This window comes from Oreochromis aureus, linkage group 3, assembly GCF_013358895.1.
Source record: "Oreochromis aureus strain Israel breed Guangdong linkage group 3, ZZ_aureus, whole genome shotgun sequence".
In the NCBI taxonomy this organism is placed as follows: domain Eukaryota; kingdom Metazoa; phylum Chordata; class Actinopteri; order Cichliformes; family Cichlidae; genus Oreochromis; species Oreochromis aureus.
The window spans coordinates 58444170-58470893 of NC_052944.1; the positions used below are offsets into that span (position 1 = coordinate 58444170).

At 41.7% G+C, this 26724-nt stretch overlaps 2 protein-coding genes across 3 annotated transcripts; one reads left to right on the forward strand and one right to left on the reverse strand.

The window, feature by feature from the left end:
- The first annotated feature begins 8159 nt into the window (after positions 1-8159).
- On the forward strand, positions 8160-18992 carry LOC120435712 (pancreatic secretory granule membrane major glycoprotein GP2-like). Of its 2 annotated transcripts, XM_039605681.1 has the most exons (15): positions 8160-8254; positions 9557-9633; positions 10783-11169; positions 12565-12824; positions 13046-13202; positions 13330-13417; positions 13526-13588; positions 14788-14987; positions 15119-15250; positions 15344-15531; positions 16135-16286; positions 16388-16633; positions 16716-16875; positions 17347-17433; positions 17937-18992. In XM_039605681.1, exons 2-14 carry the CDS (start codon positions 9585-9587, stop codon positions 17431-17433), a joined length of 2169 nt encoding a protein of 722 aa, XP_039461615.1. In that variant the 5' UTR covers positions 8160-8254; positions 9557-9584; the 3' UTR covers positions 17937-18992. The 2 variants fall into 2 exon arrangements, with proteins under 2 accessions (XP_039461615.1, XP_039461620.1); XM_039605686.1 differs by lacking the exon at positions 8160-8254 and having other exon boundaries at positions 9542-9633.
- A 1384-nt stretch (positions 18993-20376) lies between these two features.
- On the reverse strand, positions 20377-25739 carry LOC120433978 (kielin/chordin-like protein). The gene is made up of 10 exons (XM_039601268.1): positions 25643-25739; positions 23190-23319; positions 22493-22730; positions 22115-22271; positions 21900-21987; positions 21729-21791; positions 21404-21603; positions 21152-21283; positions 20871-21058; positions 20377-20466 (listed from the first exon to the last, which is right to left on the reverse strand). Exons 2-10 carry the CDS (start codon positions 23312-23314, stop codon positions 20377-20379), a joined length of 1281 nt encoding a protein of 426 aa, XP_039457202.1. The 5' UTR covers positions 23315-23319; positions 25643-25739.
- Between the last annotated feature and the right edge of the window lie 985 nt (positions 25740-26724).

Here is a 26724-nt window from a genome sequence, read left to right on the forward strand (position 1 = left end):
GATGCGGTGCCTCAGAGCACTATTTCGCACATAGTTCACACATTCCACCACAGTTTTTAATACTTCTGCCATTTTTGGAGGAAAGGTTTTTGTTGCCAATGCATGCCTGTGCAAAATACAATGAGTCACAATGATGTGTGGTGCATCGGCTTTTACTAGCGCACCAAAACCAGAGTTTCTTCCCAGCATGACTGGAAGCATGACTCCGTCCATACAAACTGCAGAAACCATGTCCCATGAAAGATTGTTGTCTCTGAAGAAGTCATCCACAAGCTTCTTCACATCGGCTGCCTTTGTTGTTGTAAGAGGCTTACAAAATAAAAAATCTTCTTTTATCATGTCATCTTTCACATAGCGCACAAAAACAGTAAGCTGGCTTAGATTAGTAACGTCTGTGCTCTCATCGAGCTGAAGGCTGAATTTTGCCGGTCTTGAAATCAGATCGGCGACTACTTGAGGCAAGATGTCTTTACTCATGTCTTCTATTCTGTCGCTGACGGTGTCATTTGAAAGAGGAATTTGGGATAATTTACCTTCGGCCGCTGTTCCGAGTATCAGATTTGCCATCTTTAACGCAGCTGGTTTCACGAGTGTTTCATCAATGGTGTGTGGCTTGCCCTGCTTTGCGATCAGGTAAGCAACTTCGCACGATGCTGTGAGGATCAGTTTAAGAGCAGGCAGAGTGGGCCTTTCATCGAATCTGGCTCTCTTCACCTTGAATTTAGCAAGTGTTGTGTTCTTGTATTCCCGTCTCCATGCAGCTTCAAGAAGTGTTCCTTTAGTTTTGCCGGTGTTGTGCCGAGACTAGAGTTGCTCAACTTGGCAATGCAAATCATGCAGATAGGACGCTCACCCCATCACGTTCTGTGATACATGTGAATCCATATTGTACATATTCGTCCGACCACTTTCTTCTTTTGCCCGACATAGTTAGTATGGATTAAAATGTTAAAAAAAAATCACACAAGTACTACCACGACATTCACATGTTGACTACTGCGCGCTACATTCCCCGCAGCCCTGATTGGCCAAGCAGTGTAGCATGATCGTCTGCAGCCAGTGATGGCCAGAAGGGGCGTGTCATCTCAAATTTACACGATAATTCGGTGTGTCTGGACCTCTGCGACCTCCGCGGTGGAGGCTCTGCCGAACCCCTGAGACCGACTCACCGAACCCCTAGGGTTCGATCGAACCCAGGTTAAGAACCACTGATTTAAAGATACCTTGTGGCCTTGCTCAGCCAAGTGACGTAACACAGCCATAGTATTTTGTTTACACCCTTCCTCTGTGTGGCCAGTCACTAAAATGTCATCTACGTAGAGTAGAAACTGTCTCTGCTGCTGGCAGAAGGCAGGACATCATTGATTTCTTTAAAGCTTCAGCCAAACAGGTGTTGTGAGTCGGGGTGTAAAGGCACTGAGGAAAAAGCGTTTGATAAGTCTGTCACTGAGAACCATTATTCTTTTGGGGTGACTTGATTCAGTATAGTGTGGGGATTTGCTACTACTGGTGACATAATTTCAGTGGTTTCATTTATTGCTCGCAGATCATGCACTAGACGGTATTTTCCAGTATTAGCTTTCTTCAACACTTAAACAAAACATTCCTCTTTGTTTGTTTTATTATTATTATTATTATTATTTTAAATTCTCTTTTCTCAAAAACAGAAAATGAAATTGTAGTTGTTGGCTGAGAAACACAAAACCTCCTTCTTCTTCTTCCTTTTTTTTTTTTTTTTTCAAAACAGGAAACTAAGTTTTAACTTTTCTGCCTTATCACCTAAAACAAAGCAGACAACCCAGCTCTCAGCTGGCTCCGAACTTATCATCATCAAGGTTGCATGGTGAGAGCCACTTCAGAAGTCTCAGTAGTCCTCACTCAAGCAACAAGTCGAAAAACAAAAACAAAACTCAGCACACTACACAGAGAACAACAGCCAAGACACAACTGAAAATGCTGTTCTTCTTTGTTCTCCTTGAACTTTAGAATAAACTTCATCTGCATTAGTAAATCATATGCCTAATTATTATGTGCCACTGTGATACACAAGTGTGATCACAAATTTATTTATTTTTCAACCCAACAAAACAAAAAAACAAAACAAAAAACAAGTTGCTGATGGCTTGAACGCTTTACACACATGAGTCACAAAAAAGGCTGCTGCCAAAGACAAATCAGAAGTGTGAGGGGAAAAAAAAAAACTGAGCTCACAGACAGCTGCATGTTTGAGCTTAAATAACATGCAGCTCCTGCTCTAAAAAAGATGTTACTTGCTCATCAGCTTTAGCAGTGACCACATATTTAATTCAACTTCTCAATCTTGTAGCTTTAGCTGTTGTATACGGGGTTTAGCTTATTAGTTGTTAGTATAGGTGTGCTCCATATCTCAGCAATGTCTCATCTAGGATGACAGGTTTTCAAGCAGGTCAAGTGCCTCTATGCACTTAATTAGTTTAGATATTTTCCTTGTTTTCTTCATCTCATATGTCATTGTACTGAATTTGAGCAAACCTTAAGCTTGAATCAGATTACTTTTAGCAATTATCCACCTCACAACTGACTAAGGTGCCTCTTCATATTAATATTATTTCATTATTAATGCTATTATCTCTTTATATAACAGCAATAGTATATTACAATATTTATTTATATTTTATTTAGTATCCGCCAAGGGCTGCGGGTGATCTGCAGTTTCACCCCTTCCCAAGCTGGAGACATTTTCCTTTTCACACACTTTCCTTGGCTGAACAATGACAAAACCTTAATATACCTTATGCAGTTCTCTATTTCATTTAATATGTGTTTGTGTGAATCATTCTGTTCATTCTGGGCATGGCCTTCATCCTAACTATGTTTCATTGTTAATACCAGTTTACAGGTTGTTATCCTTGCTATTATCAGTTTGAATACATTAAAGATAAGCTCTAATTTAATTTAGCCTTTTGTTTATTTTACTTTTGTATTTATATGTATTCAGTCGGGTCTGTTTCCAGCCCTTTTTAAACTTCTACTTTGATCTCTAATTTTTCATTTGGTGAGGGATTATTTTGTTCTTCCTGGTCTGAACTGCTCTCTTCACCTGAGCTGCTATCCTGTTCTGAGTCACTTTCTTCTTTGTTTGTTAATGCTTTTACTTTTTTTTCTTTCTTTTTTTTTTGTCCGTCTCTCCCTTTCATCCTTCTGGGTGGTGGCAGCCACAGTGGTTGCAGCTAGTCATTCTGTGTCGGGCGTTCTCTGTGTCCTACAGTCACGTGCAAGCTGTCCCTTTTTCCCCACACTCCCAGCATGTAGTGCTAAAAACACTGTTTGGTGTGTGTCTAAACCTGCCTCTACCTCTTGCTCTTCCACTAAGCATTCCTCTGCCCTTCTTTTGGATTATTCCTGCTCCGGCTTGTTGTTTTTCTAAACATTTCTCATCAGGTGTTAATTTTGCTTGTTTATTCTCCATTTTCAAAGATTTTGCTGGGCCGTCACTGGCACGCTTGACTTCGGAGTGGTTTACTGATATGGCTTTGGACTTCACTTCTAACAGTGAAGTGGTATCAGTTTTATGAGATGAAACTCAACCGTTCTCCTTTGTCACCAGTACGTGAGCCTCAGCAAAGAAAACAAAAATGGAAATAGTTCAGCAGCGTATTGTGCTGTAAAATCAACTTACTTCCAGACACATACACACATACACACATAGACATCTGCGCACTAATTTGTCACGAAGTATTTTCTAGCTACCTCTAAAACCAGTCTAAACACAGTTCCTTTTGGTGAACTTAAACCTATTTTATCACCTTATTTCACGCGTTTCTTAAAACCTTCTCGGCGGTTTTATATATCAAAATAGTGTTTCTCACCCTCAGACGTCTCACTGGTGGTTTGGATTGTCAGACTGAATCCCACCGCCGTGGACCAGACTATAAACACCGGCCCGGACCCGAATTCACGTCCCGGGGCTTTCGTCCTCGTCTAAGAGGGCTGTGCACAGACTTCGGTGCTGGCTCCCCACGGCGTCAGGAATCAGTCTGCCAGATCCTAGATCAGAGTCACAGATAACAGTTCTGATGTTTCTGATCCGGCTACAAAGGACCAAAATAAATGTCAAGAGATTTATTCTAAAAGACACTTCTTCAGCTGAGAGTCTGATACACACACTGCAGTTTTTTTACTTGCAAGCAAGGGCAGCCACAGAGCACTCGCACGAGAGTGAGGACTCAGGGACTCGCGCTCTGCCACTGCCCTGGTCTTTACTTATATACAAAGTAATACAATGATGAATAAGTCTATTCATAGACAGGAATGTTAGTGCGTATGTACGTGCGTATGCAGGTGTATGTGTGTGTGTGTGTTTCTGAAGGACGCAGCCCCTCTTCTTGTTAGGGAGCGCAGATAAGAGTGTCCAGCTCTCCTCTTCCTGGTGAAACTGCTTGTTCAGCTCTTATTATCGCTGTGGGAACAAACTTACAAAACAGAACAAGTCTTGTAGTGAACAACAGTCTAAGGCAGGGGTCTGCAACCTTTTACACCCAAAGAGCCATTTGGACCCGGTTTCCATGCAAAAGAAAACACTGGGAGCCGCAAATACTTTTTGACATCTAAAATGAAGATAACACTGTATATATTGTTTTTTATCTTTATGCTTTGTGTGAACAACTAAGGTGTGCTGCTTATAAAATCCATGAAGTGCTACAGAGAAAATTTAATTATATTTATGTAATCAACACATTTTGAACTCTTAAAGAAATATAACAAAAGGAAAGACACCCAGCTGAACTAAAATGATCCAGCAAACAAAAACTGTTATGAGCCGCCACCCTTATATCTCCTTTGGGCTGTTGGAGCCTTGACCTGACTCTTAAAAAATAATTGGTAAAAAAGCTCTATGCTGCTAAAAGATGAAAAATAGATCTTTGCAAAATTCTGCCTAAATATGTATTTTACCTGGTTAATGCGTGCAGCGGGGCGTGGTTTGCAGCGCCGCTGCAGGGGAGGCGGACGCACCTGAGCGACACCGGCAATGATGCCTCGCTGCCTTAACGTCTGTGCTATCTGTGCTGTTGTGTTGGTATGTGTCGGGCTGTGAGCTGAAAAGCTACAGCCGGCTGTATGCGTACAGCAACCGTGTGTGAAAAGTGGTCAATAAAGAGATGCTCAAAAGCATGTTCATGGAAACATCGTCGGGTCTGCCGTGATTTGTTTACAATGGGACTTCTGCTCCTGAACCTCTGCGCACACAGTCCGCAAATCGGGGCTGTACGAAGTCAGTTTACTCAGGACTGTAAGCTGTCATCTGTCAGGCGTGAACGGTGTTTGTCTTTAACATAGTTCACGGTGGAGAACAGCTGCTGACATAATGTGGATCCGAAGATCCATAATTGGCCTACCTGGGGTTGAAAGTCTCGATAAATGCATGGCGTTTCGGCGGGTATACCGGCTTCCGCAAGTGTGACGCTTATTTTGAGCGATGAAAAAAATAATAGAATATAATTTTATTTTTATATTTCAATATCACAATAATCTTCCAATTTAGAACTGCGAGTTAAAAAGAACTAACATAAATAAAATACACTTCAGCGAAATACTTCTAATTTATTTTCCCAAACCACGCGGAGCCGCACTATAAGGACTAAAGAGCCGCATGAGGCTCCGGAGCCGCAGGTTGCCGACCCCTGGTCTAAGTCATCAAAAGATCAACATGCAGTATTCTATCATATGCAAACTTATATCATTAAAAGCTTATACTGACTACTGAGTACAATTTTCCATTGACAGGTTGGTATTTCCCCCAAAGATATTTGGCATGCAGACTTGAGCAGACCTGCTCTACCACCTGAGCTACAGCCACCACAAACTGGAACAAAACACAATTTACTGGTTTAGCGTCACTAGGCTGTGCACCCTTTGGCTCAAGGCATCTTCAGAGTTAAAGAATGCTGCTGCTCAGATCCTTGTAAACACACAAATACGTGAACTGTCACCCCTGCGGCAGCAGTCGTGTGGTGTTGTGAGAAAAAGGATCCAAAAGCAGGGACTGACGTGGATGCGAGCAGTGAGCTTTTACTTACATGAGGTGATAATGCAGAGAGAAATGGAGGTGGCGAGGAAAGAAACTAAGATAAACCTAAACTGGAAAAAATTAGTAGCAAACTAGTTTGTACCAAAACTATGACTATGACATGAACACATCAAAGCTGGGAGTCAAAATAGACCTAAAGAATGTGTAGGTGCTTCACACGAAATCTAAAGTCATCTCTGGAATGATAAACTATTTCAACACAACCGGAATGTGCAGTCGTGGCCAAAAGTTTTGAGAATGACACAAATATTAGTTTTCACAAAGTTTGCTGCTAAACTGCTTTTAGATCTTTGTTTCAGTTGTTTCTGTGATGTACTGAAATATAATCACAAGCACTTCATACTTTTCAAAGGCTTTTATCGACAATTACATGACATTTATGCAAAGAGTCAGTATTTGCAGTTTTGGCCCTTCTTTTTCAGGACCTCTGCAATTCGACTGGGCATGCTCTCAATCAACTTCTGGGCCAAATCCTGACTGATAGCAACCCATTCTGTCATAATCACTTCTTGGAGTTTGTCAGAATTAGTGGGTTTTTGTTTGTCCACCCGCCTCTTGAGGATTGACCACAAGTTCTCAATGGGATTAAGATCCGGGGGAGTTTCCAGGCCATGGACCCAAACTTTCAATGTTTTGTTCCCCGAGCCACTTAGTTATCACTTTTGCCTTATGGCACGGGGCTCCATCGTGCTGGAAAATGCATTGTTCTTCACCAAACTGTTGTTGGATTGTTGGAAGAAGTTGCTGTTGGAGGGTGTTTTGGTACCATTCTTTACTCATGGCTTTGTTTTTGTGCAAAATTGTGAGTGAGCCCACTCCCTTGGATGAGAAGCAGCCCCCCACATGAATGGTCTCAGGATGCTTTACTGTTGGCATGACACAGGACTGATGGTAGCGCTCACCTTTTCTTCTTCGGACAAGCCTTTTTCCAGATGCCCCAAACAATCGGAAAGAGGCTTCATCTGAGAATATGACTTTGCCCCAGTCCTCAGCAGTCCATTCACCATACTTTCTGCAGAAGATCAATCTGTCCCTGATGTTTTTTTTGGAGAGAAGTGGCTTCTTTGCTGCCCTTCTTGACACCAGGCCATCTTCCAAAAGTCTTCGCCTCACTGTGCATGCAGATGAGCTCACACCTACCTGCTGCCATTCCTGAGCAAGCTCTGCACTGGTGGCACTATGATCCAGCAGCTGAATCCTCTTTAGGAGATGATCCTGGCGCTTGCTGGACTTTCTTGGACGCCCTGAAGCCTTCTTAACAAGAATTGAACCTCTTTCCTTGAAGTTCTTGATGATCCTATAAATGGTTGATTTAGTTGCAATCTTAGTAGCCATAATATCCTCGCCTGTGAAGCCATTTTTATGCAACACAATGATGGCTGCACGCGTTTCTTTGCAGGTCACCATGGTTAACAATGGAAGAACAATGATTTCAAGCATCACCCTTCTTTTAACATGTCAGCTCTGCCATTCTAACCCAATCAGCCTGACATAATGATCTCCAGCCTTGTGCTTGTCAATATTCTCACCTGAGTTAACAAGACGATTACTGGAATGATCTCAGCAGGTCCTTTAATGACAGCAATGAAAGGCAGTGGAAAGGTTTTTTTGGGATTAAGTTAATTTTCATGGCAAAGATGGACTATACAATTCATCTGATCACTCTTCATAACATTCTGGAGTGTATGCAAATTGCTATTATAAAAGCTTAAGCAGCAACTTTTCCAATTTCCAATATTTATGTAATTCTCAAAACTTCTCAAAACACGACTGTACAACATGGGTTCGCCTGCTCTGTTACGCCTGAGAACATTCATTTGCAGTGCACCTGTAAACAGGACAATAGTTCGAAGAGAGTTAATGAGAGGTAATAATATGACTATTGTGTTTTCAGTTTTCACCTGCAGTTTTTCAGGTTTTGTAACAAGGTGGTGATTCATGAGAATTGTTCACAGAATTCATGAGAATTCCACACCAGTTAGTATCACCATGGACCCACCTCCACCACTCCTCCCAGGGATGCACAGCAGCAAGGAATTATATAAAAAAAGACTGACTCTGAAATAGAGACATAGAGCGTACCGTCCGCCTCTCAGGGACACCAAAAGACGAATCTGTCCACCAGCTGCAGGACCATCATTGAGCCTCCTGAACAACAGCCTTCATCCTCCACCAGACGTGCAGGAGGTAAGACGAGCTGCACACTCCTCTGCACACCTGTACTCTTCATCGGGCCCTTGTAATGCTGAGGAGGACGACTCCATCACAGTCCTGCTGGACAACACACCAGTTTTAGGAGTTTAACAAGCTGCACAAGCAGAAGAATAAAAACACAGAAGTTATGCAGCTCTCGGGCTATAACAGCAGAAAAAGTTAAATGAGGATGGAAAACACACACTACTTGACTTGTTATTTTTTGTTTAATTTTAACATTCAGCATCTTTATTTAAAGGATTAATACAGTGTTTTGGGCTCAATCTTTCCTCTTGTTCATACAGAATTTTCAAAATACTTTCCTGATGTGTTCTCAGAACAAACAACACAGTCCTTCAGAGTAAGAATGTATTTTAATGTTCATCTGAAGATAATATGAAGCTTCTGTCAGAGCGAGTCTTACTAAGACACAGTTCCATTTATGTAGGGATCAAATTGTTTTGGAAAAACAAAAAAAATAAAAATAAATTCTGCTTTAAAAATGAATTAAAGCGTGAGAAGAGTCCATTAAAATACTCATTAAAACTGATTTTTATGCAGTTTTGTTCTCAGTAGAATCAAAAAGTAACTCCAGACACTCACAGCAAGATCGTGTCACACAGACACACACAGCTTCTTATGCTTCAGGCAAATAGCAAAGTGAACATGTCTAAAAGAAAATAATGTTTGGTATTTCTCAGTCCAGACATTAAAAATGAAGTGAAGCAAATGCAAGCAACTTAAAAATAAATTAACTTTTCAAAAGTTCTCTGGAGTTTTCAAACTTTTGGATTACTAACAAACATTTCCAGTAAATTGTGTTTTGTTCCAGTTTGTGGTGGCTGTAGCTCAGGTGGTAGAGCAGGTCTGCTCCTGTCTGCATGCCAAATATCTTTGGGGAAGATACCAACCCCAAGTTGCTCTCAGATGCGTCCATCAGAGTGTGAATGTTAGACAGAAAACACTGAACAAAATGAATGAGGCAAGTTGTGTAAAGCGCTTCAAGTGTTCAGAGTAGAAAAGTGCTGTATAAGAACCAGTCCATTCACCATTCCAGTTCAGAGAGCAAATCTGTGAAATGTCAGTGTGACGACTCTGATTTTACAGATGAATGAAGATCACGGAGACAATGTCGTTACACGTTTCTCTTTTTAAATTCAAACATTGTGTGTGGAGGTATTTTTCTCTCTTTGGATCATGTACAATATTCAACATGAATGTCAGCATTTGATGACGTCAGCAGAGTGAGCCAAGTGTGATTGACTTTCTGTCCAATCAGATACATGTGTCTTTCAGCTTTGTCAGCTGATTGGCTCCCTACAACATGCTCCGCCCCCTGCTCATCCTGACAGTTCTCAGCTTGCTGACAGCAGGTAAGCGCACACAGCTGGCAGCCATTTTGAAAGTATCCTTGGGTACTTGAGTAGAAGCAACTAAACCAAAGAGGAGACTGACCTGACACTGACTGAGAATGAAGAAAAACCTTTAAACAGTAGCACATTTTCATTAAATGTTTATCATGTAAACTAAACAACAGAGAGACAAATCAAGTCTGTGGGTAACTGTAGAGTTCCCCAAAAAATATGCAATAATGTTTTTGATAAAACAGATGATGAATATCATAAGTCATTCAGTTTTGCATTTTCTTCAGATCTTGTGAAAATGTACATATTTTATGGATATCACAGGGGAGCAGGGATTTACCTGGACCAGCTTCCTTATGTGGTCAGTCTAAACTACGCTTCCCAGAGATGAAATGAAAAAGCTTTTTAAATTGACTTGAATGTCCGGTTCATTCACCATTAAATTCTCACATACACAGTTCTACCTGATCCAAACTTCTCCTGCTTGATGAGTTCTGCAAATATTCAACAACCAATCAAACTGTTGAATATTTCAGTTATTATAATTAATGAAAATGTTACCAAACTTCAGAACCTGGAGACATGTGTGTGCCAATATTTGGCCACAATCATAAGCTGTGGACATCAGCATTAAGTGATAAACATCACCTGATGATAGACAACAGCATGAAATTTAGTTGGTGGTTGTTGCCTGAGACCATTCGGTGTGCACAGGAAGAGGAAAATGAAATTGTGCAACAATAAAATGGTATCCTGGGCTTGAAAGAGTCACATGACTCCATTAAACGCCTCCATCACTGAACCCTTCAATGTCCACTGAGGTGTCAGGGTCCTGTCATCTCTGCATACAGATTTAATACTGATTGCATTTGAGATATCAGTTTGCAAACTAGACACATGTTTTAATTAAATCTCTGTGAGGTGGAACATTATTTTTTATATTTTAAGCACCCTTTAAAGGCTCACTTTGAATCTCTGGCCTCTGCAGCCCACACTTTGACATATGCTAGGGAGAGATATTGAATCCAAATTGCTCCCAATGCTTCCTTTAGAGTGTGAGTGTGTGTGACAGACCAGTGCTTAAGTCTCGAAATAAAGTCCTGTATGAATATGAGTGAATGTCACTTGTAGTAAAATGTCTTTCTTTTTGTCCTTCAGGTGATTCCCAAAGTGTCGACCCCTGTTATAGCTACACTGTTCTGAATGATGAGTGGCGTTCAGTAAATAACACAAATGCTTTAGACCAACACTGTGATGCGTATATTAACTGGCAAGGCTGGTATCGCCTGTTTCTGGGGAATTCCAATGCTCGTATTCCTGAGAGGTGTATAGAGCCATACAGGTGTGGAACCCAGGCCCCTCTGTGGATAACAGAACCTCATCCCACTCAGCCAGGTGAAACTGTAACTGTCAACGTGTGTGATAGCTGGTCTGGACGCTGCTGCTACTTTTCTCCACAATCTATCCAAGTCAAACTCTGCTATGGAGGCTACTATGTCTACAAATTGCGTACGACTGTTGCGTGCAACGTTGTATATTGTACAGGTATTGTTACCCTTTGAATTTATTTGCACTGTAACAAATTCAGCTTATTCATCTTGCTGATAAATTCAACTGTTTATTTTAAGAAAAATCCGTGCTGTTCTTGTTGTTGTTGTTGCGAGAGGTCCCAAGTTCAAATCCCGGATGAGCCCCCACTTGTCACGAACCGGGCCGTACGGTCATGACAATCCCCCCCAGACATGGGGGGGATTGGAATGTATTCCAAGCTACTTTATTCTTTTAAACAAATAAAACAGAAAAGAAACCCTACTGTCAAAAACAAACAGTGGTGTGTGTAATCAGTACCATTAGTGTGTGAAGTAATGGATGAGTGGAAGATGATGCATGTAATAGTGTCAAAACCAAAAACCAAACCTAAAGCAGCCAAAATCCAACCTGGTGTCTCAGAGCCAACCAAAACTATGCCCTAAAGGCTTTTTATATAGAGTCTGGGCACACCCAGCCTGATGGTGGACTTGAACTCAGGACCTTCTTGCTATGTGGCAACAGTCCTAACCACTGTGCCACCATGCTGCCTTTTTTAAAATATGTTGTATTATGAATGTGACAACAGTGAGTAGATCAGATCAAAGACGAGAACGTCTGCTTTCATACACAGAATAATTTTATTTAATTTTCATTAGTTCTTCAAAAGCAGTTCGATCTTTTTTCTGTCTCTCAAAGAGAAACAGCAGTTTGCAAAAAAAGAACAATGAAAAATGCAGCTTTCTCAAAGAGATAATTTGATCATAAAACGTATTTCATATTCGCATTCTTGTTTTATTGTTTTGGGTTTTTTTTTTAATTGTCACAGTGCCAGATGGTGGCAACAGGAAATTGTATGCTTCATACTTTTATGTGCTGATCCAATCTGGTCAACCAAGGCTCAATGCATCAACAGAGTTTTCAGTCAACAGTGAGGCTCTGGCTAAACGGCAAATTTTGATATGAAAAATGAAATTCCTGTAACTCACAGCCAGATTTTAAACTTTGCCCCAAACTTTACATGTTTAAGAGTCCCCGAATAAGGTTCACACATTGCTGACACTTCATCAAAATTATGACTTTTCATTTCCACCACTGTACCATAGTGATTAACAAGAAACAGGAAGTTGGTGGCAAGAGGTTTGGAAAGGTTAAAAACTCCTTAAAGACTTTCAGGTTTAGCTGCTCTTGCCTGTGGGTGTGGCAAAATAGTTCTCTAACGCTAGTTAGATATTTCAATTAAACATTCCTGATGCTACATTCATCTGCATGATAATCTATTTCTTGATGTAATTTCCTAAGGTGTATTTATATATATATATAAAAAAAGGTCACTTGGGACCTAAATAAACATGAAGTCTCACTGAATTTCTCACATCATGCTGATGCTTTGCTGTCATCTTTATTTTTAAGAAAATTATACACCTGTAGTGCCCAACGTGGTGGACTCTATCTGCACTGTGACCGGCCCAACCATCATCGATGTCCACGGCCAGATAGACTCCATCCAGGATCGGTGTGCGTACTCTCTGTTCTCGACTCCGTCACTCCCAGATTTCCATGTTCTGGGGAACTTTGAGGACCGGCGTCGTACAGATGTGAGCTTTTTGGACAGTGTGACGCTGAGTCTGGATGGGCATTACATTCACCTGGAACAAGGTGGGAGAGTTCAGGTAAGCGACCTACAGCCACAGTTCATGTGTCAGAGTGGAGTCTGATCCAAAGTCCTCCCTCATCCTCTGCTGTGTCTCCTCTCATCTTTCTTCTCAGGGCTGTTAGAAGCAGTTCTTTCAGAGCTGCTGAACTCAGTGGTTGTTGCTGTGAAATCAGCCTGTTTGTGTGTTTGACATGTTTCACTCAGTGTTTCCTCCACTTTGTCTCTGCTGTATTGCAGCTGGACGACTCCACGCTGACCCTCAGCAGCTCACCTCAGCTGGTTCACGGTGTGCAGCTCTCTAAGGACCAAACTGGAGTCACTGCCAAGCTGTCGCTCTCCAACCTCATCATCTCTGTCTTCTTTGATGGCGACACCGCACAGATCCGCTTAGAAGGTACAGAAAATAAAGTTTAATTCATGTAATTTAAACTGTAAACTGTGCTGTTATTTGTTGAGCTGCTGTGTTTGTCCAGTTTGAATATTGATGCTGATCTGACTCATTCTGTCCTGATCCTGTGCAGGACCTGCTGGTTCATCTGTGGAGGGTCTGTGTGGAAACTCCAGCAGGTCTCTGAGTGACCTGAGGCTCCCTGAGTACAGCTCCACCAGGTAAGACCTCATCACAAGCTCACAGTCCCTCTGACTGCTGCTGCTGATGTTGCAGATATTCTGTGTTTGTATGAATGAGCCTGAACTTTCTTGTTTGTCGCCCCCTAGCTGTGAGATGCAGTACAGTGAGCCTGCTGACAGCACGATCAACTGCACCAGTGTGACTGAACGGTGAGCAGACTGATCCACACAGCAGTGTTATATTGTTAGATCCATAACTTTTTTACAGTAACTTTTTCTTGTTTTGGAGCTTTTCCTCTGTACACCACTGCATTAGATTTAATCAGGGATTTTAGATTTAGTTTAACATCAGATTTGTTGTAATTAAAGGGTTTAACAAAAGTCTTTTATTCAGTTTCAACAATTGGAAACTTTTATATTCACACTTCCATGTTTTCAGATGCTCAGAAATAACGGGACAAAGTAACATAATTTTAACTGTGGGGGTTGCTTCTAATGTTTGTAAGAAAATGTTTTTGCTTGCAATAACTGCAGGAAGTGTACAATCCATTTACATCACCAAATGTCGTGCTTCCTTCCTTGTTTTGCTCTGCTAGGCCTTTACTGCAACCACCTTTAGTTGCTGCTTATTTGTGGGTGTCTCTGCCTTCAGTTTTCAATTTAAACACTTAAGTGCCTCGGTTAATGCGAAATCAGGTGATGCACCTGAGCAAAACATTATCACATTTGTTTGCCTTAAGAGCCTCTTAGTGTTGCTTTTGCAGTATCCTATCATTCATTATGCTTGCACTGTGAAGCTCTGTCCAGTCAGTCTTATTTTTGATGAAGTTGTCAATTTTGTCATTAAAATAATTTTACTAATTTCATTTCTGTGAAATGCAGAAGTAAATTCATGTTTCATTTGATTTACAGAGACGTGTTTGTGATATTTACACTGCTAATTATATGCACATTTCCATTTATATTTAATCATTACATGTTTTGACAGTAACATGTTTGAATGTTTACCTATACAGTTTTCAAAATGTAATAATGATGTTTTGAATCTACCTAGTTGGTTCCCGCATTTAACTGAGTCTAAGACTTCCTGATTTCTGATTAGTCAGTGAAGGCACACAGGGGAGTCCGAGGAGGAAGGTTGTTGAGTTTAAGTGTGCCAAGAGTAAAGGTGCTGCTGAGAAAGTTATCCATCTCTATTTTGCTGTTTATCTTAGTTGAGGATGATTTAGTACCATTTAACAAAGCCTCAAATTGCAGTTCTATTGATGTTACTGTGAGTTCCAGATTTTTGTTTTGGCCACTCCTAAGGTTTTGCTGTTTTTCTTTTTTAATTTGTTTGTTTTCTTTATAATCGGGCTTCAAACATGTTTTATTATATTTCTTTTGTTATTCTGCCATCTGTGGTACAGCTGTAATCTCCTGAAGGAGGCGCCCTTCTCCTCCTGTAACAGTGACATTGACCCAGAGCCCTACATAACCGCCTGCACCGACACTTTGTGTAAATATCCTGCAGTGGACGGACTCAACTGTCAGTTCCTGAAGGCCTACGCCAGAGCCTGCAGTCTACACAACCACACTCTGGATGGCTGGACTTTAAAGACTGGCTGCTGTAAGACCTTAATAAGACCTTAATAAGACATTAATAAGACCTTAATAAGCTCTCCTTTGTTAAAGACCTGAACTGTGGATTTTTAGCGCTCACATGTTTTCAGGATAACACATCAGTGTGTTCTTCTGTAGCCTCTGAGGCCTTCTGTCAGGACAGGATCTGCAGCGATCACGAGTTCTGTGGTGAGAAGACGGTCGGTGCTGACACTCGCTGCTTCTGTCGGGCCATTTTTGCCTCAAAGTACCAAGCAAACAACTCTTTGGGTACGACAGCTGTGACATCATCATGACAACAGGGCTGAATAATGGAGGAAAACTTCTAACTGTGATTTTTCTGACTGATATTGTGACGTTCAGGTGATCCAACGGTCTGCATGCAGAACTCTGCTTCAGTCACTCTGGTCGGTTGTCTCCTGGAGGACAAAGACATCGACTACTCTGCCTTACACCTCAACGACCCGACCTGCAGGGGTCAGGTGGACGAGCTCACCCACATGGTGACCTTCAGCTTCAACAGCAGCAACAACTGTGGGACGGAGGTCACGGTGGGTTTCATCTCCTCCTCTTTACCTTCTACAAGCAGCCAAACATCTTCCAGCATCTGCTGAGCTTCTCCTGCTCTGCTCCAGTTTGGGATCTTTCTCTGGGATCAGCTTCACCTCTGACCTCTGTGGCTTGTTTGCTCAAAAAAAACACAATTTGGATTTCACAAAAAAAATAGTTCAGTTAGGAAGCTGCTGAACCATAAACTCTACACATGTACTAACCTCGTACCTGCTAGTTAGTACTGGATATCTACTCACTAAAGCTGGGGCACAGACTTCTGTTAACTTCTTCCAGCCACACATTTCCAGGTTTTTTCAGTTTACAGGGACCTGTGGTTAAAGTAAAGACGTGACTCAATCATCCTTCTGGTATATGTTTAATCTTGGGTTCATGTGTCAAAAAATTGTCAGAGCTCTGCACGCTCTTTTTTTATGTCTGGCAAAGTCTAATATGGCTTTTTTCTTTTCTTGAGTGAAACCAGTGGTTTTGCACATTGTTGTAAACAATGTAGTCATTTTTAACACCTAAAAATTCTAAGATTTTAAACATGGAAACATGAACAAAAATATTCAGTAGCAACATCTGATTGTGTGACTCTGCAGACCGACAACAGCCAAGTGATCTACAAAAACACCATCATGACCCAGAACAGCTCCTCTGACATCATCACTCGTCACGACCAAATCTACATCGACTTCTCCTGCGTCCAAACTCAGCCGGACATCAAGACTGAGACCTTCAGGATCAGAGACAGGTGTGTGGTGGCTGCTGGTTTCCTTTGAATTACTTTAAGATGTGAAGCTTCTCATGAGGTTTGTGGGTCAGAGAAAGCTGAAGTGTGTTTGTGTTCTGCAGCTCTGTGATCCAGCACCTCACATCTGGAGTTTGGGATTACACTCTGACCATGCAGAGCTTCACCGACGCCGGCCGCACACAAGCTGTGGAGTCCAGCACTGAAGTGCAGCTGAACCAGAAGATCTGGGTGGAGCTGAAGACTGACGGGCTGGATGGAGACATGGTCGTCGTGGTGACCGACTCCTGCTGGGCAACAGACCAGCCATCACCCGACAGCACTCCGAGATACGACCTGATCATAAACGGGTGAGACAGACTCAGAGAGTCATGTGGTTTTGATCTCTCTCATGGACTCCTGAACAAAGTGTGTTTTCCTGTCTGTGAGCAGCTGTGCCAACCCTGCTGACCAGACTGTGCAGGTGGAGGAAAACGGACTGGGAACCTCCAACTACTTCTCCTTCAACATGTTCCAGTTCACTGGGGGCTCTGGTGACGTCTACCTGCACTGCAAACTCCACCTGTGCCCCAAACAGAACAACTGTGTCCCGGTACAGCTTCTTTATTTAACATGCTGCATGTTTTCAGTTCTCTCTTTCATAAAAAGATAAAAGCTAAGAAGTTTTATTGTTGCTAAACATTTCTTTTTTTAAATTTTGAAGTTGTGATGCTTTAAACTCGTCTCTGTCAACAGCGTAGTGGATCAGACTCAAGTCTGATTGTGGCCCACACAACCTGCAGCAATTACATCTAGCCCCTGGATCCACGAGTCATTGAGCTTTCAAATTATTATTCCACTAGTTACAACTAGTTACAAATATAATTGTGAAGTTACTGTTATGTTCATTAAACAGATTACTTCAATTTATTATTCATTTTTTTGTAAAAGCAGAATGAACCACTGAAAATGATCAAATTAAAGGATCCTGACACAAAATGTTTGCTCTCAGCAGATTCAGTCCTGAATGAAAGGATCAGTGTTGATCTTCTAAAGTCTGGACTTTGTCTCTCTTTGTCTTTAGACTTGTCCTGGAGCTGCTCGCAGACGCAGATCTGCCAGGTCCAGATATGAAGGTGAAGCCTTCATCAGCATGGCCTGGACTCATTAGGTAAGACACAGTCTGCTGTTTTAGATGACCTCATTCTGAGACCTGTGCTGATAGTTAGTGCTGTTTATTAGCACAATGATTTAGATAGAGGAAAAACCTCCAATAAATTTAACAATAACATGTCAAACCTCACTGACACTGCAGAAATGTTACTGATTCAAATTAGATTGTGATTTCTTGAGAATTCTTGATGATCATACTTCTTCAAATCATTTTTTCCACTTTAAAAGTATGTAAACTAACTGCCAACCATCCAATGAGTTTGTGTTTCCTACTTTCTTCATGTGATACATTTAATGAACTGCTGAGTGAGTGAAAAGTCCTGGTTGTTAGTCTTTAGTCTGACAGTCCAGGATCATTGTGAAGGTCCATCACAAAGACAGATGATGAGCAGATAGGAGGAAGACGTGGGAGGTGATTGGCTGAAAAGAAACCAAAGGGATGTGACAGAGAGGATGGAGTGTTGTTCAGCAGTCACGCTGTGGTCTGGTTTATCTTTTCAGGTGGTTTCCATGGTGACTCGGACTGACTGACAGGCTGACGACTTTAGTGATGATCCTTGACTTCTGATTGGTCCTGATCCAGATCCTGAATGTGTGACAGGTTGAGCTCAGTGTTGCTGTGAAGCCCCAAGATGGAATACCCAGATGTTGTAGTGAAAGCTTTATGGAGAAAGAACCAAACTGTAGTCTATGAAAGATGATGACTCTACATCTCATATTTACTCAGATTTATTGGAATCCTGGTGATGGGAAGAGTGTCTGTTTTTGATATATAACCAGATGTATATATGTAGTACATCAACAATCCTTAAACAATTGCAAGTAAAGCAAGGTGCACCTTACGACGTCCCAGGAGGCCTTGAGATTTGTAGGCTGTCGAATGTTGGGTTAGTCAACACAAACAACTTGTTTGACTTGTTACATCCTAAACACAACCACATCTGTGTTCACAGGTCTCATACATCCACAAGCAGTAAAGCCTTCAACCACAGAAGGACCTTTTATTTTTTGAGTTGGTATACTTAAGATTTGTTGGGCATAAAGATGTCAAATTATCCAGCATTGGAAAGGAAAATGAAAGGATTGGAGGAGATTTTGAGAAAACATATAGTTTGTGGGCAATAATTGCTTCGTAGGAAATTGAAAATCAGTTTTCAGCAGGGTGAATCATTGTTAGGGGAGTAGTATAATTTGTTAACCTAGCTGCCTTTTTGTTTTGATTTGATTGTGTGTGGGTCGAGTTCTGATTTTTGCCTTTAAGTAATCATTAAATTCATCTAAATATATGAGAATGCAAAAGGGTATAAAGGTGTGAGTGTCTCTAAAATTCTGATGTAATATCACTGGACACATCACAAAATGGCACTGTAGTATCCAACAACATCAACACTCACCTGAATCTGAGACCACAGCACAACTTTGAAATGCCTGCATATATTATAAGGGTTTTTTTTTTTTGTGTTGCGCTAGTTACAGTTTTGCTGACGAGCTGCTCTGCCTCCCTCATTGCCTTATTGTTTGTTCCAATAGACAAAAATAAATACATAACGGATGAGAGTAAAAACCAGTGTTTCATCACTTTTTGTTCTGAAATGGATGTTTTAATGATGATCATGATGGGGCAAGCCTCCTGAACACACAAGCAAACAAACACAAGGACTCGAGTCACGAGGACCGTGACACCAAAATTCAAAAGGATACCAGCAGAATAGCATTTCAGAAACTGTGTGTGAATTATTTATTTTGGTCAGTCACTGCATGCAGCATGAGAGCGTTAAAAGTTACTGAAGGACTTTGAAGTGTACATAAATCTATGTGCTACTGAGCCAGGTCTTACTATTACAGCTAATTTCACATTATGTTCCATTAGAGAAAGACTTCACTTTAGTCGAGTCAGAGACGGTATAAGAGAAGGATCATATGCTCACAGTGTCCCTCATCCAGAACAGCCAGTCAGCAGTTGAGCTTCTACAACATAACATGTATCCGTTTAAAGGTGCATTAAAAAAAAAGTAGAAAAAAAAGATTTTTCTCAGCAGACATGACAGTAATTTTAACGTATAGAAAACTGAAATACACAAAATCAATATTTATTTATTCAAATTCTTAATCTATAAGGACAATGTTGCTGGTATTAACTGAATTATACCAATCAAATACATTTCATTTGACATTTTGGCTAAAAAGTTTTTTTGAGTGTGTGCTACCAGATTACTTGCAACAACATTAAAAAATGGCAAAGCAGTGTATGTACATTACGTACATCTCATCATGGCTCCTGATTCAGTTTTCCCACCAGAGTCATTCTGTCTCGTGTACCTGCTTTCTTACACTCACCACAGAAGCACAGCCGGATCGAGGGTATTTTTGGGTTACCTGCATATGAAGAAACTTTGCTACACTGGTCAAGAGTATCTGCATTGTGCACATTTTAAAAATCTTATATTTTGATAAAATGGTCACACATGATTTCTGTGTTATCACTGTGTTGGTGCTGAGTTAAATAACACAAGAGCTATTATATCATTGGTTAGAACTGAAGAATTAAAAAAATTAAAACTTTAATTTTTTGTCAATTCTTCTACTGATTATACAAAGTATTTGATAAATAGAGGTGCCATAGAAGCGCTGTGTAATAATTGTACCATTTAAATTCAGTTCCTTAATTTTCTTCCTACCTAATTTTTTACCACCTAGATGATCTATTAACAAAATTATTTAAATGATTCCAAAGTAAAATATTATGATCTTTAGCTTTTTCTTTAACATGAGTGTAATACAAAGCTTTAGCTTTATATTATATTATATAATTATATTATATTATATTTATATTATACTAATTCCAGGACTACTTTTTTCTAATAAAGTATTTCTATTTGTTACACTAATTTATTTCTTAGACTTTTATAGATCATATGATACAGCCTTTTAATGACAACTGTCATGACTCAGGCTCTAGCTTTAGATCATCTGCAAAACTTCCCTTTAGCTTGTTGGAGTCAATGAACTCAATCTTGGGATCTTGGTGGTACTGTTGGTGTCACACTTTTAAAGCAATTATTTGTGGTTATTTGGTTTTACTAACAAGCTGGCCAGGAAGTCTGTCATCCAGATTGCGCGTTTTCTCTTTAGTCTTTTACTTGTCAGATATCTGCGTCTGTGCCTTGAACCCAAAAAGTTTGATCTTGTTCACCAAGCCGTACTACTTCTTGTGTGAACTCCTATTTGTGTTTTTCCTTGAGCTAGTTTGTGACTGGAACTGTCTGAGTAGAAAATAACTTCACAGATCAGCAACATGACGAGAAGTCACAGAGGTCAGAGGTGAAGCTGAACCCACAGAAAGATCCCAAACTGGAGCAGAGCAGGAGAAGCTCAGCAGATGCTGGAAGATGTTTGGCTGCTTGTAGAAGGTAAAGAGGAGGAGATAAAACCCACCGTTACCACCGCCCCACAGCTGTTGCTGCTGTTGAAGCTGAAGGTCACCATGTGGGTGAGCTCGTCCACCTGACCCCTGCAGGTCGGGTCGTTGAGGTGTAAGGCAGAGTAGTCGATGCCTTTGTCCTCCAGGAGACAACCGACCAGAGTGAGTGAAGCAGAGTCCTGCATGCAGACCGTTGGATCACCTGAACGTCACAATATCAGTCAGAAAAATCACAGTTAGAAGTTTTCCTCCATTATTCAGCCCTTTTGGCATGGTGATGTCACAGCTGTCGTACCCAAAGAGTTGTTTGCTTGGTACTTGGAGGCAAAAATGGCCCGACAGAAGCAGCGAGTGTCACCACCGACCGTCTTCTCACCACAGAACTCGTGATCGCTGCAGGTCCTGTCCTGACAGAAGACCTCAGAGGCTACAGAGGAACACACTGATGTGTTATCCTGAAAACATGTGAGCTCTAAAAATCCACAGTTCAGGTCTTTAACAAAGGAGAGCTTATTAAGGTCTTATTAAGGTCTTATTAAGGTCTTACAGCAGCCGGTCTTTGATGTCCAGCCATCCAGAGTGTGGTTGTGTAGACTGCAGGCTCTGGTGTAGGCCTTCAGGAACTGACAGTTGAGTCCGTCCACTGCAGGATATTTACACAAAGTGTTGGTGCAGGCGGTTATGTAGGGCTCTGGGTCAATGTCACTGTTACAGGAGGAGAAGGGCGCCTCCTTCAGGAGATTACAGCTGTACCAGAGATGGAAAAACGTAAAATAAAATTCAGGTGTTTTTATCTTTCATCTGTGCTGAAGTCACATGATCAAAGTTTAACACAATCCGATGCTTCCTGCTGTGTGGATCAGTTTGCTCACCTTTCAGTTACACTGTTGCAGTTGATCGTGCTGTCAGCAGGCTCACTGTACTGCATCTCACAGCTAGGGGGCGACAAACAAGAAAGTTCAGGCTCATTCATACAAACACAGAATATCTGCAACATCAGCAGCAGCAGTCAGAGGGACTGTGAGCTTGTGATGAGGTCTTACCTGGTGGAGCTGTACTCAGGGAGCCTCAGGTCACTCAGAGACCTGCTGGAGTTTCCACACAGACCCTCCACAGATGAACCAGCAGGTCCTGCACAGGATCAGGACAGAATGAGTCAGATCAGCATCAATATTCAAACTGGACAAACACAGCAGCTCAATAAATAACAGCACAGTTTACAGTTCATGTTACATGAATTAAACTTTATCTTCTGTACCTTCTAAGCGGATCTGTGCGGTGTCGCCGTCAAAGAAGACAGAGATGGTGAGGTTGGAGAGCGACAGCTTGGCAGTGACTCCAGTTTGGTCCTTAGAGAGCTGCACACCGTGAACCAGCTGAGGTGAGCTGCTGAGGGTCAGCGTGGAGTCGTCCAGCTGCATCACAGCAGAGACAAAGTGGAGGAAACACTGAGTGAAACATGTCAAACACACAAACAGGCTGATTTCACAGCAACAACCACTGAGTTCAGCAGCTCTGAAAGAACTGCTTCTAACAGCCCTGAGAAGAAAGATGAGAGGAGACACAGCAGAGGATGAGGGAGGACTTTGGATCAGACTCCACTCTGACACATGAACTGTGGCTGTAGGTCGCTTACCTGAACTCTCCCACCTTGTTCCAGGTGAATGTAATGCCCGTCCACACGCAGCGTCACACTGTCCAAAAAGCTCACATCTGTACGACGCCGGTCCTCAAAGTTCCCCAGAACCTGGAAGTCTGGGAGTGACGGAGTCGAGAACAGAGAGTACGCACACCGATCCTGGATGGAGTTAATCTGGCCGTGGACGTCGATGATAGTGGGGCCGGTCACAGTGCAGGTGGCGTCCAACACACAGCTGACAAAAGTAAAGAAAAAAGTGAGCAACCACAATCATCATCATGAACTGGTTTTGAGTGCTGCAGCCACCAGGGCGAGTTCTCATGTTCAAGACATCTCAGAGAAAAACCTGATGGTGGTGCTACAGAAAATGCCAGCATGACAAAGTGAGCAGGCTGCATGATGTGGGACCATCTGCAGCTACATTTAAGCATCAGGAGGAAGCAGTCGGTGTTTTATTGATTCCTGAGTCATCAAATAATCCAGTTATGAATCAGCAGCTGTGTATGAAGTGTGAGCCTTTTATCAAACTCACTGTTCATTGAGCTCTTTGCTCTGATTAGAGCTGCTGTTCAAAATGAATTTCAGTCACTGCTGATGTAATACTAACACCTCCTGCTGCTGCTCCTTCACAATAGACAATGAGTCTCTGTGTGATCACAGCTTTTCTTTGAAATATTAAAGATTACATATTTACATGTTGTTGCCTTGACAACGCTCCAGGGGACCACAGCTGGAGGTGTGGAGGACTGCGGTCTCATCACAGGTGAGACTGAAGCAGGTTTCTGGATCAGAGCTGATCATTGTACCAGGTGGATACATCTCACCTGAGGATTGAAGGAGAGTTTATTTGAGTTCACTCACAGACACTCACAGACTCGTCTAACAACTGTGAGCACAAACATCACTGCAACTGTCATGGTCTGACAGCCCCCGCAGGGCTGCTGCCTGTTGTGTCGGTGTTTTGTTTTTCTCTCTCCCTCCCTCTCTCTCTCATGTTCAAGAATGCAATGCATAATCTACAGGGAGTGCAGAATTATTAGGCAAATGAGTATTTTGTCCACATCATCCTCTTCATGCATGTTGTCTTACTCCAAGCTGTATAGGCTCGAAAGCCTACTACAAATTAAGCATATTAGGTGATGTGCATCTCTGTAATGAGAAGGGGTGTGGTCTAATGACATCAACACCCTATATCAGGTGTGCATAATTATTAGGCAACTTCCTTTCCTTTGGCAAAATGGGTCAAAAGAAGGACTTGACAGGCTCAGAAAAGTCAAAAATAGTGAGATATCTTGCAGAGGGATGCAGCAGTCTTAAAATTGCAAAGCTTCTGAAGCGTGATCATTGAACAATCAAGCGTTTCATTCAAAATAGTCAACAGGGTCGCAAGAAGCGTGTGGAAAAACCAAGGCGCAAAATAACTGCCCATGAACTGAGAAAAGTCAAGCGTGCAGCTGCCAAGATGCCACTTGCCACCAGTTTGGCCATATTTCAGAGCTGCAACATCACTGGAGTGCCCAAAAGCACAAGGTGTGCAATACTCAGAGACATGGCCAAGGTAAGAAAGGCTGAAAGACGACCACCACTGAACAAGACACACAAGCTGAAACGTCAAGACTGGGCCAAGAAATATCTCAAGACTGATTTTTCTAAGGTTTTATGGACTGATGAAATGAGAGTGAGTCTTGATGGGCCAGATGGATGGGCCCGTGGCTGGATTGGTAAAGGGCAGAGAGCTCCAGTCCGACTCAGACGCCAGCAAGGTGGAGGTGGAGTACTGGTTTGGGCTGGTATCATCAAAGATGAGCTTGTGGGGCCTTTTCGGGTTGAGGATGTAGTCAAGCTCAACTCCCAGTCCTACTGCCAGTTTCTGGAAGACACCTTCTTCAAGCAGTGGTACAGGAAGAAGTCTGCATCCTTCAAGAAAAACATGATTTTCATGCAGGACAATGCTCCATCACACGCGTCCAAGTACTCCACAGCGTGGCTGGCAAGAAAGGGTATAAAAGAAGAAAAACGAATGACATGGCCTCCTTGTTCACCTGATCTGAACCCCATTGAGAACCTGTGGTCCATCATCAAATGTGAGATTTACAAGGAGGGAAAACAGTACACCTCTCTGAACAGTGTCTGGGAGGCTGTGGTTGCTGCTGCACGCAATGTTGATGGTGAACAGATCAAAACACTGACAGAATCCATGGATGGCAGGCTTTTGAGTGTCCTTGCAAAGAAAGGTGGCTATATTGGTCGCTGATTTGTTTTTGTTTTTGTTTTGAATGTCAGAAATGTATATTTGTGAATGTGGAGATGTTATATTGGTTTCACTGGTAAAAATAAATAATTGAAATGGGTATATATTTGTTTTTGTTAAGTTGCCTAATAATTATGCACAGTAATAGTCACCTGCACACACAGATATCCCCTAAAATAGCTCAAACTAAAAACAAACTAAAACTACTTCCAAAAACATTCAGCTTTGATATTAATGAGTTTTTTGGGTTCATTGAGAACATGGTTGTTGTTCAATAATAAAATTATTCCTCAAAAATACAACTTGCCTAATAATTCTGCACTCCCTGTAGGAAGAACACTACAAATAAAGTTATAAATAATAGAAAATAAATAGTTAATGTGATGACGAGTGCTCCCAAGAGTGTTCCCGCACTGTGGCTCATTATACGCCATCTTTGGGCAGTCTACTTAACGGTGTGATGGGGCTTCAGTCGGTGCTGGATTATTGTGTGGAACTCGGTAGCACTGCTCGGATGTGTTTTCTGTGTGAAAGCTTACTTTAAGCCAAGGACTGTCTAGTCAGCGTTTTGTATGTGTGTTTTGTCACTAGGAGTCGGGAACGGAGAGAAGTCACGGGACCCACTGAGGATAATTGTTTGGGGGATGTCACTGCATGTGTGTTATCACTTCACGGCCACAAGCACTGTCAGGAGGAGAAGGAGGAGACCGCAGCTGTGCACTTTCACTAGGCATTGAACTGTTGTTTTTTCACCTCACTGTAAATAAATCCACCGTTTTCTTTAAAGGAGCTCTGCATTCGAATCTGCTCATTCCCACACCACCCCTGACAGCAACATTTAAATAGTTCAATTTTGCAGAATGCCAAAGTCGAGTTTGGAGCTTTGATATATTTACCTGAGTGTCTGCATCCACTGAGGTCTACGAAAGGTTGAGTTGAAGAAGTAGTATTAATCCTTTTGACTGTGGTTCCACCAACCTGAACATCACACACCTGGACAGAAACAAACACAATCAATGTTACGACCACAAAGCAGAGACAACGTCAGACTCGTTAAGATGAAAACAACGTTTGTGTTAGAAAGTATTTAAACATTAACAAATGTGTGTAGTTGTTTATAAACACTCAGACTTACCACAGGATCAGGGCTTTATGTGAAAACCACCAGAGCTGCTTGTGTCCCATAGTTATTCAGATACAAACCAATCTGTAACGAGCAAAGAGAAAAGTTTCAGGCACTGCCGGGAAGTTTGCTCTAAAAGCTTTTACAAAAGTGTTTGATGTGATCATTTTTGGTTTGCCGTGTTTATACAATTAATTAGAGGTAAAACAGTGAAAAGTGACACCAGTCACATTTAACTGTGTGATATACAACAACACTCACACTGGACATGGGGAAAAGGATGGAAAAAAAAACCAGCTGTGGGATACTGTTTGTCCGTGATTTGAACCGGGGAAACAAATTACGGCAGGATCAGCCTGATATTATTTGTATCCCGCTGTAACTTTACTGCATAAAGAGCTAACATGTCCAAAATGTCAGGAGTAGTTAGTTATTACAAGAAGTGTTTGTGAACTAAAAATCAAGAATGTGGGATACTGTTTGTCTGTGATTTGGAGAGCCCAGCGCTGCTCCCGACACAGGGAAACTAATTTTGCAGGGGAGACCTACCTCGGCACTTGTGCAGGTGAAGCCAAAGGGAAGATATGCTTCACCATATTTTCTAGTCTTTGGCTTGGAAGGAAGTTGGTTTGGAAACATATTTGGCGATGCTTCATCTCCTGCTTTGCGTTTGTGTGGGAGCCCCGTCAAAAACCTGTCCACAGTGTCCAAGCGCTCTTTCTTTTTTTTTTTCTTTTCATACCGCGCCCCCCCTGCAATGGCTCTGCGCCCCCCCCTAGGGGGCGGGCCCCACACTTTGGGAACCTCTGTATTAATGTAAGACTGCAGATTATGTGTCACTATCAGTGTTGGGAC

Coding starts and splice junctions, on each gene's coding strand:
- LOC120435712 (XM_039605681.1), top strand. CDS start 9,585: ATGCTCCGCCCCCTGCTCATCCTGACAGTTCTCAGCTTGCTGACAGCA. Junction 9,634..10,782: donor TCTCAGCTTGCTGACAGCAG/GTAAGCGCACAC, acceptor TTTGTCCTTCAG/GTGATTCCCAAAGTGTCGAC. Junction 15,532..16,134: donor ACTGTGGGACGGAGGTCACG/GTGGGTTTCATC, acceptor GTGACTCTGCAG/ACCGACAACAGCCAAGTGAT.
- LOC120433978 (XM_039601268.1), bottom strand. CDS start 23,314: ATGTATCCACCTGGTACAATGATCAGCTCTGATCCAGAAACCTGCTTC. Junction 22,272..22,492: donor AACAAGGTGGGAGAGTTCAG/GTAAGCGACCTA, acceptor GCTGTGATGCAG/CTGGACGACTCCACGCTGAC. Junction 21,604..21,728: donor TGCAACAGTGTAACTGAAAG/GTGAGCAAACTG, acceptor TCTCTGGTACAG/CTGTAATCTCCTGAAGGAGG.